Genomic DNA, 15,895 nt, shown 5'->3' with positions numbered 1-15,895 from the left:
CAGTCCACCCCCGCTGCAGCTCGCATTATCGGACAGCTGCTGAGCTGTCTCTCGTGGGCCACAACAGCACCCCTGTCTCTTGGTCTGTGGAACTACTTGGCCATTTCTCCCTATAAATCAGCTCCTTTAGTCCAGTAAGCAACACCCCTTCCTACTGAGATCTTTCATTGAGTGTGTTTCCGGGACAATCTGCAGCAAAGCGTAAGTGCCATGCAGCAAAGTTACTGTACTGTGCGATCTGCGTGTTCGGTTGTTTCTCATACAGTGTTTTTTTTTTTTTTGCGTGAGAGACCGCAGAGCTTTATGCCACGTTACTGCCTGCAGCTGCCAAAGTTGTCTTTGTTATTTTGAGACGTGTCGTTTCCACGCGAGTGCATTTTGTGTGGGGTTGTGGAGGCACGGTATCGTGTACTTTGTTGCATATTTAGGTGCTATAAAAAAATCCTTGCAGTGCCCAATAAGTGCAAGATTATCCGGTGGCTAATGTGCTGTCGGTTTCCACATGCCTTAAGTTTTGCGTTTTTTTTTTTTTTCTTCAGATCCTTCTTGCCTGGTCAAACTATTGGTGGTTGCGTAAAGTTGAATTATAGCAAAGCACCGACAACATTTTCTTGACCCGTACAGTGTCACCCTAAGCCTGTTTTTGTTGTTGTTGTTGTTGTTGTTGTTTTGTTTTTTTGTTCCTTCATTCACTTTTTGCCCTAAACCCTTTGTGAATTCATGCTCGGAATGACAACACAGCTAATATGAAGTACCAGCCCAGTTTTAATGTTTTTAGACTGTAGTTTAAATATGAGCTGATTCATATGATCTTGTCCTGCTTTTGTTTATTTTGGAGACGTCAGGCATTAGTGATTTATTTATTACTACCAGTAATCATTAACCATGTTAAGTCACCGCTTAATTCTTTTCTGTAGTAGTGTGAGGCTTTGACATTTCCTTTGACTGGCAGTTTCTGTGGTAAAAATCTGTGGCACTTAAACAAGGCAGCTGACACTAGAGTAAAATAAAGTTATCCAAATCTGCTTTTATGCAAGACTTTTGCTGAACCTTTCTTTTTCATTTACCGTTCCCATTACAGTAATGGTACAAAAAAATGGATTTTAATATGTCTTCTGAACTCAGAACAAACAGAATGTACTATACACATGTGGCATATCATGTTTACAAAAGTTTTTGTAAATAATGACTTTATTCTGATACTTTGAACATTACAACGCAAAACAACCGACATGTCAGTATGCCCCTTTCTGTCATAGTGTACACAGGGGTCATGGTCTTCCTTGGGAGCGCAGTGAGGCGAGTGTTGTCAGCAGTGAGGCCTCCTCTTGCTCCACTTTGCCGGGCAAGCACTCGGTCCTACAGTTCGGAGCCCACCAAGGAAAAGAGTGTTCCCTATAAAAAGACACTCAAACAGGAGGATGGAGCCTCCTCAGGACCCACTAAGCCCTTACCCAGGTTAGATTAACATATGAATGGATTGTGTAATGTAATGTTGTAATTCTGTGTCTATGACAATTATATGATGGTTATGCTCTGGTAAAGGTGTGAAAACAAGGGTATTTTATTGTTAGTTTAATTAAAATAAATAAATAAAGTTACTTATTGGTTTAAGTAGCTTAGTATAACGATTGGAAGAGGAGGGAAGAAAAAGTGACTTTGACGCCAGATTTTTAAGTACACATTTAATTGCAGATTAAATGATCAAAGTCCAGTCAGTGTGCTAAGTAGTATGCATTGCAGATGCCAAATTTGGTACCTTCAATTAAAGTCAGATTAGGGGAGGCAAAAGAAGGTTCTCCATTAATTAATATGATTAATCTATCTATAGTAACTGTGTACCACAGGCCTTTAAGTTGGTGGTAAATAAACCATTAAGTAAAAAGCTATTACTTGAACCAGCTGTCTTGGCTAATTATAGACTGATTTCTAATTAATTTCAAAAATTCTTGAAAGAGAACGCGTCAAACAGTTAACTGATCATTTGCAAAGGAATGATTTCTTTGAAGAGTTTCAGTCAGGATTTAGAGTGCGTCGTAGTCTGTCTGATAGAGTCCAATTTGTTCTTGTGAATAGGGAGTCTTCACACACTAAGGTTAATTATAGTGTTCCACAGGGTTCTCTGCTGGGATCAATATGTTTTACATTATACATGCTTCCTTTAGGCTGTATTATTAGAAGGCATAACATACATTTTCATTTCTATGCAGATGATGCCCAGCTTCATTTATCCATAGTTATCCAACTAGTTAAACTACAGGAATGTCTTAAAATACATAAAGGCCTGGATGACCTCTTATTTCCTGCTTCTAAATTCAGAGACCCTAAAAATCTTAAATACCTGGTGTTTGGCCAGATACTTACTCTGGATGGTATTACCTTGGCCTCGGGTAACAGTGTGAGGAATCTTGGAGTCATTTTTGATCAGGATATGTCCTTCAATGTGCACATTAAACAAATATGTAGAATCACCTTCATCTGTGCAGTATAAAATTAGAAACACTGAGTAGTTCATGCATTTATTACTTCTAGGCTGGACTATTGTTATTCAATATTATCAGGTCACTCCAAAAGCTCCCTGGAAAGCCTTCAGCTGATACAGAATGGTGCAGCCGGAATATTAACTGTACTGGAAAGAGAACAAATTTAACCCACGGTAGCTTCTCTACGCTGGCTCCCTGTTAAATCCAGAATCAAATTTAAAATCCTTCTCTTCACATACAAGGCCTTGAATAATCAGGCCCCATCTTATCTTAAAGACCTCATAGTCCCTTATTATCCTAACAGATCACTTTATTCTCAGACTGTTGGCTTACTTGTGGTTCCTAGGATACTTAAGAGTACAATGGGAACCAGAGCCTTCAGCATCTGGACCTCTCTTCTGTGGAACCAGCTCCCAGTTTGGATTTGGGAGACAGACACCCTCTCTATTTTTAAGATCAGACTCAGAACTTTCCTTTTTGACCAAACTTATAGTTAGGGCTGGATCAAGTGACCCTGAACCTAGTTATGCAGCAATAGGGCTTGGCTGCTGGAGGCTTCCTATGATGCACTGAGTGTTTCTTCTTCACTCATCCCTGTGTGTTTCTACACCACTATGGTATTTAATCATTAGCAATTATTAAACTCTGGCTCTCTCTCTCCTATAGTTTGCCTTTCTTCCCGTCTCTCTGCTCTTTTCGCTTTCCCCTCACCCCCAACCCGTCATGGTGGTTGGCTGCCCCTCTCTGAGCCTGGCTCTCCCAGAGGTTTCTTCCTGTTTAAAAGGGAGGTTTTCTTTTCCACTGACACCAAATGCTTTCTCATAGGGGGTTGTGTGATTGTTGGTGTTTCTTTCTAATCACCTAAAACCTAATCATCTACAGCACCTTGAGGTGACTGTTGTTGTGAATTGGTGCTATATAAATTCAAACTGAATTAAACTGTTTGCATGTTGGTAGGCAACAATGTTGCACTTGTGAATTTGAAATTTGATCTTAGCTCACAAGTTAGCTACCTTCATATGTAAAGGGTAGTGTTGGTCTCAGTTTTCTTGTAAACCTTTTGGCAATAAATCAGACTGTTTTCCACTTTGAAAGTCATGTTTTTTTGTTTCCAGCTCACCTGTAGTTAACTTCCCTCTGCCTCAGGTCAGCTGATGTGGTGGTGATTGGAGGGGGGAGTCTCGGCTGTCAGACCATCTACCACCTGGCTAAAATGGGAATGACCGATGTAGTTCTGCTGGAGAGAGACAGACTGACTGCTGGCACCACCTGGCACACTGCAGGTAACAATGAAGAGGTGTATTTACCTGACATGGCATGCATCATGAAATGGGTAACATCCAAATATTTAATCGTATTTTAATAGCACTATTCCAATAAGTAGTGTTTAGTGTAAGTGGAGAACTCTGGGTAATTTTGTTTACTCATAATATTAGTCCAAGTCCTAATAGGTTTCTAAAGATAAAGTATGTTTATCTGCATGTGTGCTGATGTTCAAGATGCTCACTAATGTGCCACTTATTTTTGCACAGCCACTGATGTGTCCCTCTGTTTATTAGGCCTGCTGTGGCAGCTGCGTCCCAGTGATGTTGAGGTGGAGCTCTTGGCCCACACTAGGAATGTGATTAGCAAAGACCTAGAGGAGGAGACGGGTCTGCACACAGGCTGGATCCAGAATGGAGGACTCTTCATTGCTTCCAACAAGCAAAGACTTGATGAGTACAAGCGCCTCATGTCGGTAAAGACAGAGCCATGTCAGCATCATTAGGAAAGCATAGATGCACTGTTGGATAAGGAGAGGTGTTAGGGGAAGTAATGGTGCTGCTCAAATGTGACTTTAATATAAATCGGGCTACAAGCTGACTACAAATGGAAACCACAAAACTTCCTGTACCAAAAATCTTGCTCCACAGATTATTGCCTGCACATTTTGCACAGTCATATAAGAAAAAACCTTCCCATAGAGATTATGGTCTGTAAATCTGGGACTTGTTACTTTTACTCCAATTTGTTTTCAGCTTCCTGCCTCCCTCGAGTAAACAAAATGCATCAAAATTTGTTTTTGCATTAAGAGAGACAGTTATTTAATTATGTAAATAGCTTGCTAAAGCCCCAGTCACAGAGGCCTAGATTGGTGATCCCCTGGCAATCACTGGTCACTGGGGAAAAAAATGTGTATTCCTTGATGCCAACTACTTAGTGAAATTTGGATTTCATTTAGTGGGTGCTGGACGTTGCAGGGATTTTGGGTTCCTGGGTTGTTGCTGGGCTCTAGGAATGTGTGATTTAGGCTTTAGAGTCTACTATAAAGATGTTGACAAAAAATGCAAGATAATGATTTTTTTTATTTTTTATGTAAATGCACATTTCCCTGACTGCTACAGGGAATTATCATTTTTTTTTAATGTGTCTGCAAATAAGTGTACTGAATGTTTCCAACACTGAGATAGTGATTAATGTCTCATAAATAATGGTATCACTCAGCTAAAGAACCCTGTAGTCACAAGCCCCAAAGGACAAAACATAGGCTTAATATGTGTGCACTACAGACACAGCCTATACATGTTCAGGGTATTCATGAAGCAGGTTTTGCACTACTGCTGCACCTCTTTGGAACTTTGCAAACTTGATTGTTGTTATAAATCGCTCAACATGAGGGTGTGGCATATGATTTAAAAAATATATATGTTTATTTAGCGTGTGTGTGTGTGTGTGTGTGTGTGTGTGTGTGTGTGTGTGTGTGTGTGTGTGTGTGTGTTAGAGGTTGAAAGTTCACCTAAAACCTTGCTGTATCTGTATCTTATAAAACTAATCCAATACACTATGTTGTCAAAGCAATTATAACTAGTAAGAAAAAAACTCTCCATTCTGTTTGCTTCAGATGTTTTGCTGTGAAGCGCTTGATAAAGATTTTGATGTGATTTAAAGTGGTTTCTCTAACCACTTATCTGAATGTGGGCTAAAGGTGCTACAACTGATTATTTTAAAATAATTCCACTAAACAGGTCATCTCCCCATTTTCTTTTTTTCTAGCTGGGTAAAGTTTATGGTATCGAGTCCTACGTCCTTTCACCGGCGGAGACTAAGGACCTGTATCCTCTGATGAATGTAGATGATCTGTATGGAACGCTGTACGTTCCAAAAGACGGCACCATGGACCCTGCAGGCACCTGCACCACCTTGACCAGGGCAGCCTCCGCCAGAGGAGCCACGGTACTGTGTACTGATCTACTGAATGTCTCTTGTTAGCCAACTTTGTTCTGTTTCTAGCCATAGATTACAATGGATGTGTACATTTGTATAGCCAGCCAATGTACTGATTTATTTTAGATGGGTTTAATATGGCAAACATTGGGATCCTGTTCATTGAATGTCAGACTATATACACTGTACTGTTTGCTTAGTTTTGGCTTACTGTGTCTTTGTAATGTGAAAACCTTAGGCCAGCCTATCAGCTACACTACATTTTCAAGCTTTGCACAACAACAAACATTCTCCATTTTCTCTGTAGTAATGAGTGAGCACAAGGCCTCACAGGGCGAATATTTAAAATGCTGCAATAATTCACAACTGAGTCACTGTGCAACAGGCTTTCACTTCTCTCAGTGAAAGTTCTCCATTCTTTGAATCAGGTGATCGAGAACTGTCCTGTGACTGGCATTCAAGTGGGAACAGATGACCTCGGGGTGAAGAGGGTCAAGGCAGTGGAGACCCAACATGGCACCATTGAGACACCTTGTGTAGTGAACTGTGCAGGTGAGATTCAGACCTGATTAGCTGGCTTACTGTTCCAAAGACAACACAACCACACGTTTAACACTGTGTAAAGCAGTTTATGTAACTTGGGGAGATACTTAAAGCAGCTTGTGCAAATATACCCTTTAAAAGTGAAATCGCAAAGAGGTAAAACACTGTTTTTGTTGGCTTATTTAGTGGTTAAGGTGACATTTTTTGTTGTTGCTGTTGTTGTTGTTGTCACTGCAGGTGTGTGGGCCACCAAGCTGGGAGAAATGGCCGGAGTCAAAGTTCCTCTCATTGCAATGCATCATGCCTACGTGGTAACGGAGAGAATTGAGGGCATACAGGTAAGACCACGATTCCTGGAGTCAAGTGTTATATTTCCCAATATCAGAAATCACAAATTTGCCTCAAAGGGCTTTACAATCTGTAGAACATCTCGTACCTTTAGACCCTTTGTTTACAGAAGTACAAATTTCCTAAAAAAAAAAAAAAACTTGTAGAAATTTCCAGAAAAGCATGGGAGGAAAGATTCCTTTTAGATGTGCAATATTGTAAATTTACAGTATAGATATTCAGATTGACAAACTTAACATTGTAATGATGGGATTGTAGGGATATCCAAGAGGATGTCAGGTAGCTTTGAGCCCCACCTTCACACCATCATTGGAACAGCTCTCTAGGCCCTGATATGGGCTGCTAAATTATGGACTGGTATCTATATAGTGTGTTTTCTGTTAAATTTGAGCACTCAAAGCACTTTCTTACTACAAGCCTCACTCACCCATTCACACACATTCATACAAGTGTATTTTTTATGCCTAAGCACTTTTAACCTAGTGTTCACATGGTAACACTGTGATAGATCAATCGGGGGCAACTTCAGGGTTCGGTATCTTGCCCAAGTATACTGTGAGATACAGGCTGGAGGAGCCAGGGATCAAACCGCAAACCAAATTATTGTGACCAAATCTTAAACTGGGGCCTGTGCTACAGAGAAAGTTCAACATGCCCTTTGCTTTATCTGGCTTCACTCACCATAACATCAATAATCAGGATAAGTGGCCACACAAAGGTGTTTTTCAACTCGAAAAGTCAACCCAGGGTTTCCCAATCTTGCTAGGAGTGTGTTCACCTGAAAAGGGGTGGTGTTGGCAACAACTGACCAATCACAAACATGGACAGGTCTACTGGCAGTAAAAAAAAAAAACCGCAGTGGTAACAATACTGTATGAACAAGTTAAATGCACAATACCTTGGTACGTTGGTCAGTAATTCTACTACATTAATAAAGTTTAAACTATCTGAAGGCAGAGTGGAAAGCTGTCAAAAACGCTGCTGTGTGAGTTAACAGAAGATCAATACCCTGTCATTAAGACACAGGAAAGATTAGATAGATTCTAATTGTTGTTCCATTAAATTAATATTTAGATGTGTATAAGAGTTTTAGTTTTTATTATTTCAGCTGCAGTCCTGGTGTTGTGTAACAGTTTAAGGACAAATAAAGAATAAATATTAAAAACTGAATTCAAATACAGGCTTAGTCCGTGTGCAGATTCCATATAAGGCCAACAAATTGCTCTGTTCTAGGACTGTAATCCTTACAGAACAATAAAATAATTGTAAAATTGTTTGCTGCCAACAAAAAGGATCTAATCTATATTTCTTAGTGATGCTCGTCAGGGAAAGACAAAGGCTTTATACGCTATTTAAAAAACTTTTGACCTTCTTGTTGTCCATGCACCGAGGCCATGCACAGAGGGATCTCCCAGGACAGCGTGACACTATTTTCCAGAGAACTGATTATTGTGTAGGTGGTGATTTCATACTTGCTGATCTTGAGCAGGTTAGCTCTGCAGAATGTGTTGCCATGCTGATGCACTCCTGTAAGAAGTGACCCGAAATGTAATGCATTGTTTGTGAGTATTTATTTTGCAATCTTAGCACTTATTAAATACTAAATGTAAGGCCCTATAATAATAACAACTAATATTTAATCATTTTTATAATTAAAGAAAGCAGGAGACTGTTTCTAATAACTTAAATCTTTTAATAAATGCCAGATGTGATGTGCATTTCATGACACTGTTTCACTGACAACTGTTGCAAGAGATCGTGTTTAATTACAGCAGCTAAATTATAAATTATTAAACTGTTTAATTCATTATGGAGCAGGATGACCCTGTCTGCATTAAGTTTATATGACCAGTAGGGGGCACTATGACCAAACAGATTTCAGACTGTGATGGCCCAGACTTTTGTTTTATTGTTTTTACTAATTTGTGTAAGAGCAAAAGGCAGAATGATATTTGTTTGTATCTATACATATTAATGATAGGATATGTGTGCCTGGGTCCACTGGGAAAGCCCCTGCATGTGTACACTTCAAAACACATTCATACGATTTACTGTATCTCTGCGATTACGAGTCGCATGACTGTTAGATTAGGTTAGTGTACACATGCATGACTGTGCTCATCCTCTCGAGGCTGGTGGTTTTAGGCGGTCTGTCAGCTTCCCTGTGTTATGTAGTTTAAGAGGAGCTTAACCAGCATTACTGCTACATCATGTTCAGACGTCAGCCCACACACACAAAATAACACACTCGCACACTTGGATGTCAGGAAATCTGTACCCACCAGAGTGTGCAACTTGTCAGGTCAAACATTTCATGCCAGCTGTGTGTCTCTGTGTGACATGTAGCCTCCTGGGAGGCTGTGGTGGCTTTAAAGAGGGGGGGCAGGGGGGATACTGGATTGTGCGTGAGTACATGAAGGACAGAGTGTTGTGCAGTGTTTTGTATTGATCACATGAAGTAAGCTGATGGACTGCACTCAGTGCAAAAGAGAGAGGAAATGAGCAGTTTGGCTTTTGTTATTTGTAGTGAGCGGTTTTTAAAATGTCAGCTTGTTCACTGGTATTTTGGTTTTACCCTGAAAACCAGTTGACGGGTAGAAAAAGCCCCCCATGCCAACGTGAATACAGATGAGACAACATACTTAAAGTGTAACTATTCATTGAACAGTTTTGGATGTGTATTTACTAGAACACAAGGGGATGAATGCAGCTTCATTTCATGCTGTGTCAGAAGCTGGGATGTGCGCATAAAGAAATGCTGTGGTTTATTGAGATAAGTCATTGTTTGCACCACTGCTGCTGTTAAGATTTTTATGGTTGTTCAGTTCTGTGTTGTCCTCTTTTGTCGAGCTCTTATTACCGTATAAAAGGCACTACTTTGAGCCCCCCCCCCCCCCCCCCCCCCAGTGTCTTTTCTAAGCAGCCAGACTTTGTAGTAATTTTTTTTAAGTGGTCTTAATCAGTAATCATCAGCTTTCTGAAGGTCTTTCAAAGTTGTTTTTCTTTGAACATTGGCTGCTTTTTCACCCATTTTCAATCTAATCCTTAACCCTGATCATTTTCAGAGGAATTTTTTTTGTTCTTTCTTTATTAAGCAACACTGACCTATGAATCACTCATGCATAAAAAAGAGAGGAACCAGTGTTGCCTACACATAACAGAAAACTTAGCAAAGAATCTATTCTAAATTGTATCTTTAGGCTCTTTGTTATTGCAGCCTGTCACAAAAACACATAAGTTGTTCCCATTTCTTTAGTTGAATCTACAAAAACAAAACAGTTTGGCGGGCATAAAATAATATTATTACACCAAGAAGGTGATTCCCAAAGAGCTGTTAGCCCAAAACCTGGCATATCTCAACATGGTGGGCAGTGTGTCCTTTAAAAAAAAATTGAAGAAACTGGACAAGTGGAGAAGAAAAGAAGTGGCAGGCCTAAAAACTATCTAGAGCAGATGAACAGTATCTGAAAGTCATCTCTTTTAGTAATAGGAAAAAAAACCCAGCAGATGATCCATCTACTGTTCACTGAAGCCTCAACAGAAACAGTCTCAGTGGAAGGGTGGCTGTCAAGAAGCCATTCTTAAGGATGTGAAAGGGGGGGAAATGCTGAGGTATGCCAAATTACACAAGAACTGGACTGAAAGTCAGTGGTAACAGGTCTGATGGAGTGATGACAAATTGTTGCCAGTGGTACAGTGGAGGTAAGGAAGTACAATAGTGAGCATCTACAGCCATCTGTAAAACACAGTGGTGGCTCTGTCATGGTTAGGAGCATTTCAGCCAGTGGTGCTGTAGATCAAAAATGATGCAATTACAAACACAGAAAAGTGCTGTCAGATTTTGATTCACCATCAAACACCATCTGGAAAGCATCTGATTGACCCCAAACACACTGCCAATGCAGTAAAAGCATACCCGCATAGAAAAACACACAATGGAAGCAATGCTCTCGTTTAAAGATTGAGGCTCTGGCAGCGTAGATTTTGCAGGCTTGGCGAATTTAAACCATTTTTAATAAAATGAGTACTTAAAAATGTCCTTAGTAGATTGTTTTCTGATACATTCATGTTTTGGTGCTTTCACTTTAATCTTTGCAGAACATGCCAAATGTCAGGGACCATGATGCGTCAGTGTACCTACGTCTTCAAGGTGACGCTCTCTCTGTGGGTGGTTATGAAAGAAACCCCATCTTCTGGGATGAGGTAAGGTTGAAGGTCATCCTGCGGTTAATTATCAGAATCTCTCTGATTTTTTTTTTTGTAAAGCAAAGCAGAATGTTTTGTCACAGCACTCACTGAAACACAAATACTTTAATTAGGAAGCTGAATAAACTCTAACCCAGTTTATATACTTCTCATTCTGTGTGTCATTGTGGCCTCATCTCTTATTTCCCTTTTCCATTACTTGCTGCTGTATTAACTTGGAGGTCAAATTGTATTCATGACAGCAGTGAAAACACTGAGCGTGTTCAGGAATGTTTTACAAAGTGATGGACGAAACTGCGAAGGTCCTTTGCCTTTAAAATTTTTAAAGGGTACTTTTTCGTGAACAAAGTGTAATAAAAATTAAAATAAAATAATAAAAATACCTTTTATGGTGCTTCTAGAGGTGCATTGAGTGAATATTAATTTTTTTTCAAATTTAATGACCGGTTCTGATGGAATCAGTATCCTTTGTGACTCTTGTAGAAAGACCTTTAGATCATATTCAGTATCTTTTCAGGTCAGCTACACCAAAGCAAAGTTTATTACCCTTGAAAGCAATACTGAACTCAAATAATGAAAAAGGTGAGGAAAGGGTCAAACATGCGCATTTGAAAGGTTAATTTTCCTCAAAAAGTTATTACACAAAACTTCACTTAGAATGAAAACAAGAGTCCTATCTTAATTAAAAGTTTTATTAATTAATTAATAAAACTGTTGCATGTCTTATTGGCTGCAATCCATATATATTTTATTTATATGTGCACATTGAACATGGTTCATGATACATCTATTGGATTTTAATCACCTCATAGCCATTCTCTTAGCACAGACCTTCACAAACATTGTATTTTTAGCTCCACTTGGGGGGAAATTTGTTTTATTGGAACATTAAAACTAAAGTACATCTGTAAAAGAAACTGCAAGAGGCTCTGAAGACCAATTATTCAAACAACACTGTGGCAACTATTCAAAGTCATTGTATAAGCAGTTGTTCTGTGCAAAGACTGACGTTAGAGGGGGTTTGACTTTGGAGACTGATCTTTTTTAAGAGCCTTTGAACTGACAAGGTGGTCTTGGTCTTAATGGATTTGTACTTTCTCTCGAGGACAGGTTTTCAGAGCAGTTTGTTAAGTGGGCTGGCAGGAGGTTTGGTGGCATGCATTTATGTATTAGACACTAACTTTTCACTCTTCATGCATTCCTTCTTGATTTATCCTTTTTTCTCTCTCTCTCTCTCTCTCTCTTTAAGCTCTTGGTCTTACAATACTATTCCCAAGTAATGAAAGCCATTAGACGTTTCCTGCAGGTCACTGATAATATCTTTTTGCCTGACAGCCTGACTTCCTGGCTTTCTGTCCTTATATCTGGCTGGCTGCCTGTCTGCAGACTCCTCAGTGGTTTTATATTTTAGAGGATTTCTTTGAGCGGAAGCAGCTTCTTTGTTCTCGTTCTGCAGCAGCTTTGATGTCTTAAGGCGGATGGAAGAAGAGAGAATGGATACAGAAAGGAGAATTAGCAAGGAGTCGTGGAGAATAGAAGAAGCTGCGTGATTGAAGATGAACTAGATTGATGGCTTGGGAAGGATTGGGAGAGGAGTGGTGCCTAGGACAAATTGTATCTGCTTCTCAGATACCACAGTTGAGTGTCAGTGTCCAGTAATAATGCAGAACTCTTTGTTCACATGAAAGCAGCTACTGTCAGCTTACGCATCCGTATGACACTGAAGTCTTAATCGAAGCTGAAAGTGTCGCAGCAGATGCTAATTGTGAAGCCAAAGGAATTTCATTCAGTGTGCTCTCAGTACTTGACTGTAAACTGTAGTCACCTGTCTAATTTAATCCAGTGTTATTGTTTGGGCGTGTCTGCTTCGTAGAGCACGGATGGAGAAAAGTCAAGTAAGAGCAGATGAATGAGTGGATCAGTGCCAAAATATAAAGAGAAACATGTGACTGATAAAATTGCTGGACAGCCCTGGTGCATTGGATTTCCATTTTTAGGGCCCTGAGTCAGCCAGATCAGTGGGGTGGGGGATTTTAAGGCGAGGTGCTCTGTGCTGCTGGCCATTAGTTGTGGGAGTTAAAGGCTGCGTTTTGGTGTAGCTGATGAGGAGGGAGTTACAGAAGTCCAGATGGGAGCAAATTAAGGCTTGGACAGGGAACTGAGATGAGAGGAAGGTCTGATTTGACAGATGTTTCTCTGGTGAGGAAGAGCTGATTTAACAGATGCTACAGGATGTGTTGTGGCTGCAGTGTGTGTCTTGCTTTCTACAGTCACATGAAAATGAAGAAAAGGATAAAAGAGCACAACAGTATTTTTTAACACTGGCGCTGCAGCAGTGCATCGGCACGGAACATCGCGGTGGTTGTGCAGATTCGTTCATATTTTTAGGTGCTCTGACATTAATTTGTTTACTTGGGAGAATAAAAGAGACAAAAGCTAAAAGATGATAAATATTAAAATGCACGGGCAGTTGCTTCTCTTCTAATTTGCATTTTCCCACAAACCGTCCCTTCAATTTTTCTAATTAGAAATGTGGCCTCTATTAATGAGAATCGGTGTCTTCCTCAAGCAGAACTCATGAGTGTGAAAGAAAAGAAAAATCTGTGAATTTTGGGTAAAACGTGCGAAAATAAATGTGTGCTGCTGTTTCAAAGAATTACATCCTCGTATTTCTGCTAATCAGGGTTACTGGAAGTAAACCAGTCATGTACAGTCTGTGTCTTTTATTTTCCAGGTGTCTGATAAGTTCGCCTTCAGCCTGTTTGATCTGGACTGGGATGTCTTCATGCAACATATTGAGGGTGCAATCAACAGAGTTCCTGTTCTGGAACAGACTGGCATTAAGTCCACTGTCTGTGGACCAGGTACACACACACACACACACACACACACACACACACACACACACACACACACACACACACACACACACACACACACACACACACACACACACACACACACACGCTCACTTGTGTTCCCATCACCTCATGCGGAATTGCATTTACTGAGGTCATTTCCTGGAGACTTACTCCATCTGTAACCACTACTTGCCCAACCCTGACCCTTCTGTGAATCTTAAACTAGGTCTACATGCTAAAATCTAATATTTTCTGTCATAGAGACTTGATTTATGCCCCTGAAAAGGAGGCAGGTCATCTCATTGTGAACGTGTAAATGGACACGTGTACACACAAGCACACAAACAAGCACTAGTTCAGAAGAAGCATCAATTTTTGAGAAATCCAGCATGCCGTTCCCTGCAAATCCTTATGCATTACAGCAGCGAACAAGCACATTTCATGACACTTTAAAATTGGGTGCGTGCTGCGCTTGCCCATGAATATCTAAACTAGCAAGCTATGTGCCATGTTTGCAGAAGAGATAGTTTGATTAACTCGAGCCTGATTTCCTGTGCAGGTAATCTCACGTTGTTGCCCAGCTGGCTGTGTGAGCTGGTCTGTAGCTGTGCTTCTTGGTTTCTGCATCGAATTGGATTTTTCATTATCAGAGTGTGAAGCGGCAGTTTGGAAAATGATCAAAATGTTTTTGTGAAGACAGAAAACTAAAAGGAAAGACAAAAAAAAAAAAAACACATTTAGACTGAACTTTAACTACGACAAAAGGCAAAAACAGAAAAGTAAAATTAGAGATATGAAAAGCAATTAAAAATGTATTAACAAATTATACAGCAATGAAATGAACACAAACGGTGATGGGAAGAAAAATAAAGTCAAAAGTCTGATATCTGTCTGTTCTTTGTGTTTATGCTCTTGGATTTAGGTCTAGCAGATTTTTTTCATTTCATGTTTAAGTAGACAAGCACACCGTGTTAAACAATGCATTTTCCCAGTGAGCTTACTGAGTCCACAGGTCTTTCCATGAGGAGAGAGCAGGCTGAGTAAAGGAGAAATCTCAAACATGATCCGAATATTATGAGTATCACAAGTGTATATACTATGCACCAGTCAGAAAAATGTTTTCTTCTTCTGAGAGACTTATTTATATAGACGGAAGTACAAAAATAAATACTGATTTGCCTGAGTTAAAGATTCACCATGTGTTCTTTTGGCATATTAAGCAGTGGGTCTAATATTGCTGATACACACACACACACACACACACACATACACACGCACATCCCTGTGTGTGTGTGTGTGTGTGTGTGTGTGTGTGTGTGTGTGTGTGTGTGTGTGTGTGTGTGTGTGTGTGTGTGTGTGTGGGTGGGTATATGAGAAAAAATTATTGTGTTTCTCTTTCTGTTTATTTCATTAGGGTAATAAAATTACTGATATCTTAATGTGCCAGTTCTTCTGTTTTAATAATGCATCATTAGTTTGAAATGCAGTGTATTTTGGATTTTTAAAAGTTATTTGCATAACTTTGTTAAAGTTGCCTTTAAACAACTTCCAGATCTCCAGAACCGCCCGCCCTGTCTGTGGTTTTAACACCAGTGGAAACAGAAAAAGAGACATTAGGGTTTAATGAACAGCCGGCCTGATGTTATGGTTAGGAGGCATTTACTGACCACAAACAGCTCCCTAAGCTTCAGAGCTGTTCAGACGTCTCTGAGGACTCTTCCAAGCCTGTCCAAATCTAAATGATAAATGGTGGCTAAAAACATAGTATATGCAAAACTAACACATCCTAGACTGTCAGACTGTCTGCTGAATGTGGAGACATATTTCTTATATAAACCTGTTAACATGTCAGATAATTCAGCCCTCAGATTGCTGTCATCATGAGGAGGTCTGAAGACATGGGGGGGGGGGGGGGGGGTCATTCCATCTCAAATCATCTAATTTATAGAACGAATTCTGCCCGACTGTCTCCGATTTGCCTAAAAATCTGGAAACTCAGAGTTCTGGAAACTCCAGAATTTTATTGTATTCGATATCTGAAGCAAAAATTTCAAATATGACACTGATAAATAGTCAATAGTCACAGTAAAATGGAAAATTTTTGTTACCACTTTTGACGCAAAGTTTCTCTGTTTTTGTTTTCAGAGTCATTCACAGCAGACCACAAGCCATTGATGGGAGAAGCACCAGAGGTCAGAGGTTTCTTCCTGGGCTGTGGCTTCAACAGCGCTGGTAAGTTCTGCATCAGCT

At 39.9% G+C, this 15,895-nt stretch overlaps 1 protein-coding gene across 1 annotated transcript in view; it reads left to right on the top strand.

Annotated features, from left to right (window-relative positions):
* Positions 1-35: 35 nt before the first annotated feature.
* Positions 36-15,895, top strand: part of sardh (sarcosine dehydrogenase) — a 40,805-nt gene continuing 24,945 nt past the window's right edge. The window contains exons 1-10 of the mRNA XM_030743381.1: positions 36-201; positions 1,260-1,458; positions 3,630-3,766; positions 4,043-4,221; positions 5,517-5,696; positions 6,116-6,239; positions 6,468-6,568; positions 10,677-10,781; positions 13,519-13,648; positions 15,791-15,877. Coding sequence (XP_030599241.1) covers positions 1,274-1,458; positions 3,630-3,766; positions 4,043-4,221; positions 5,517-5,696; positions 6,116-6,239; positions 6,468-6,568; positions 10,677-10,781; positions 13,519-13,648; positions 15,791-15,877 — 1,228 coding nt within the window. The 5' untranslated portion in view covers positions 36-201; positions 1,260-1,273. The remainder of the gene's footprint in view (positions 202-1,259; positions 1,459-3,629; positions 3,767-4,042; positions 4,222-5,516; positions 5,697-6,115; positions 6,240-6,467; positions 6,569-10,676; positions 10,782-13,518; positions 13,649-15,790; positions 15,878-15,895) is intronic.

This window comes from Archocentrus centrarchus, chromosome 12, assembly GCF_007364275.1.
Source record: "Archocentrus centrarchus isolate MPI-CPG fArcCen1 chromosome 12, fArcCen1, whole genome shotgun sequence".
Lineage (NCBI taxonomy): Eukaryota > Metazoa > Chordata > Actinopteri > Cichliformes > Cichlidae > Archocentrus > Archocentrus centrarchus.
The sequence above is the reverse complement of the archived record's forward strand: the minus strand, read 5'-3'. Positions and strand labels throughout refer to the sequence as shown.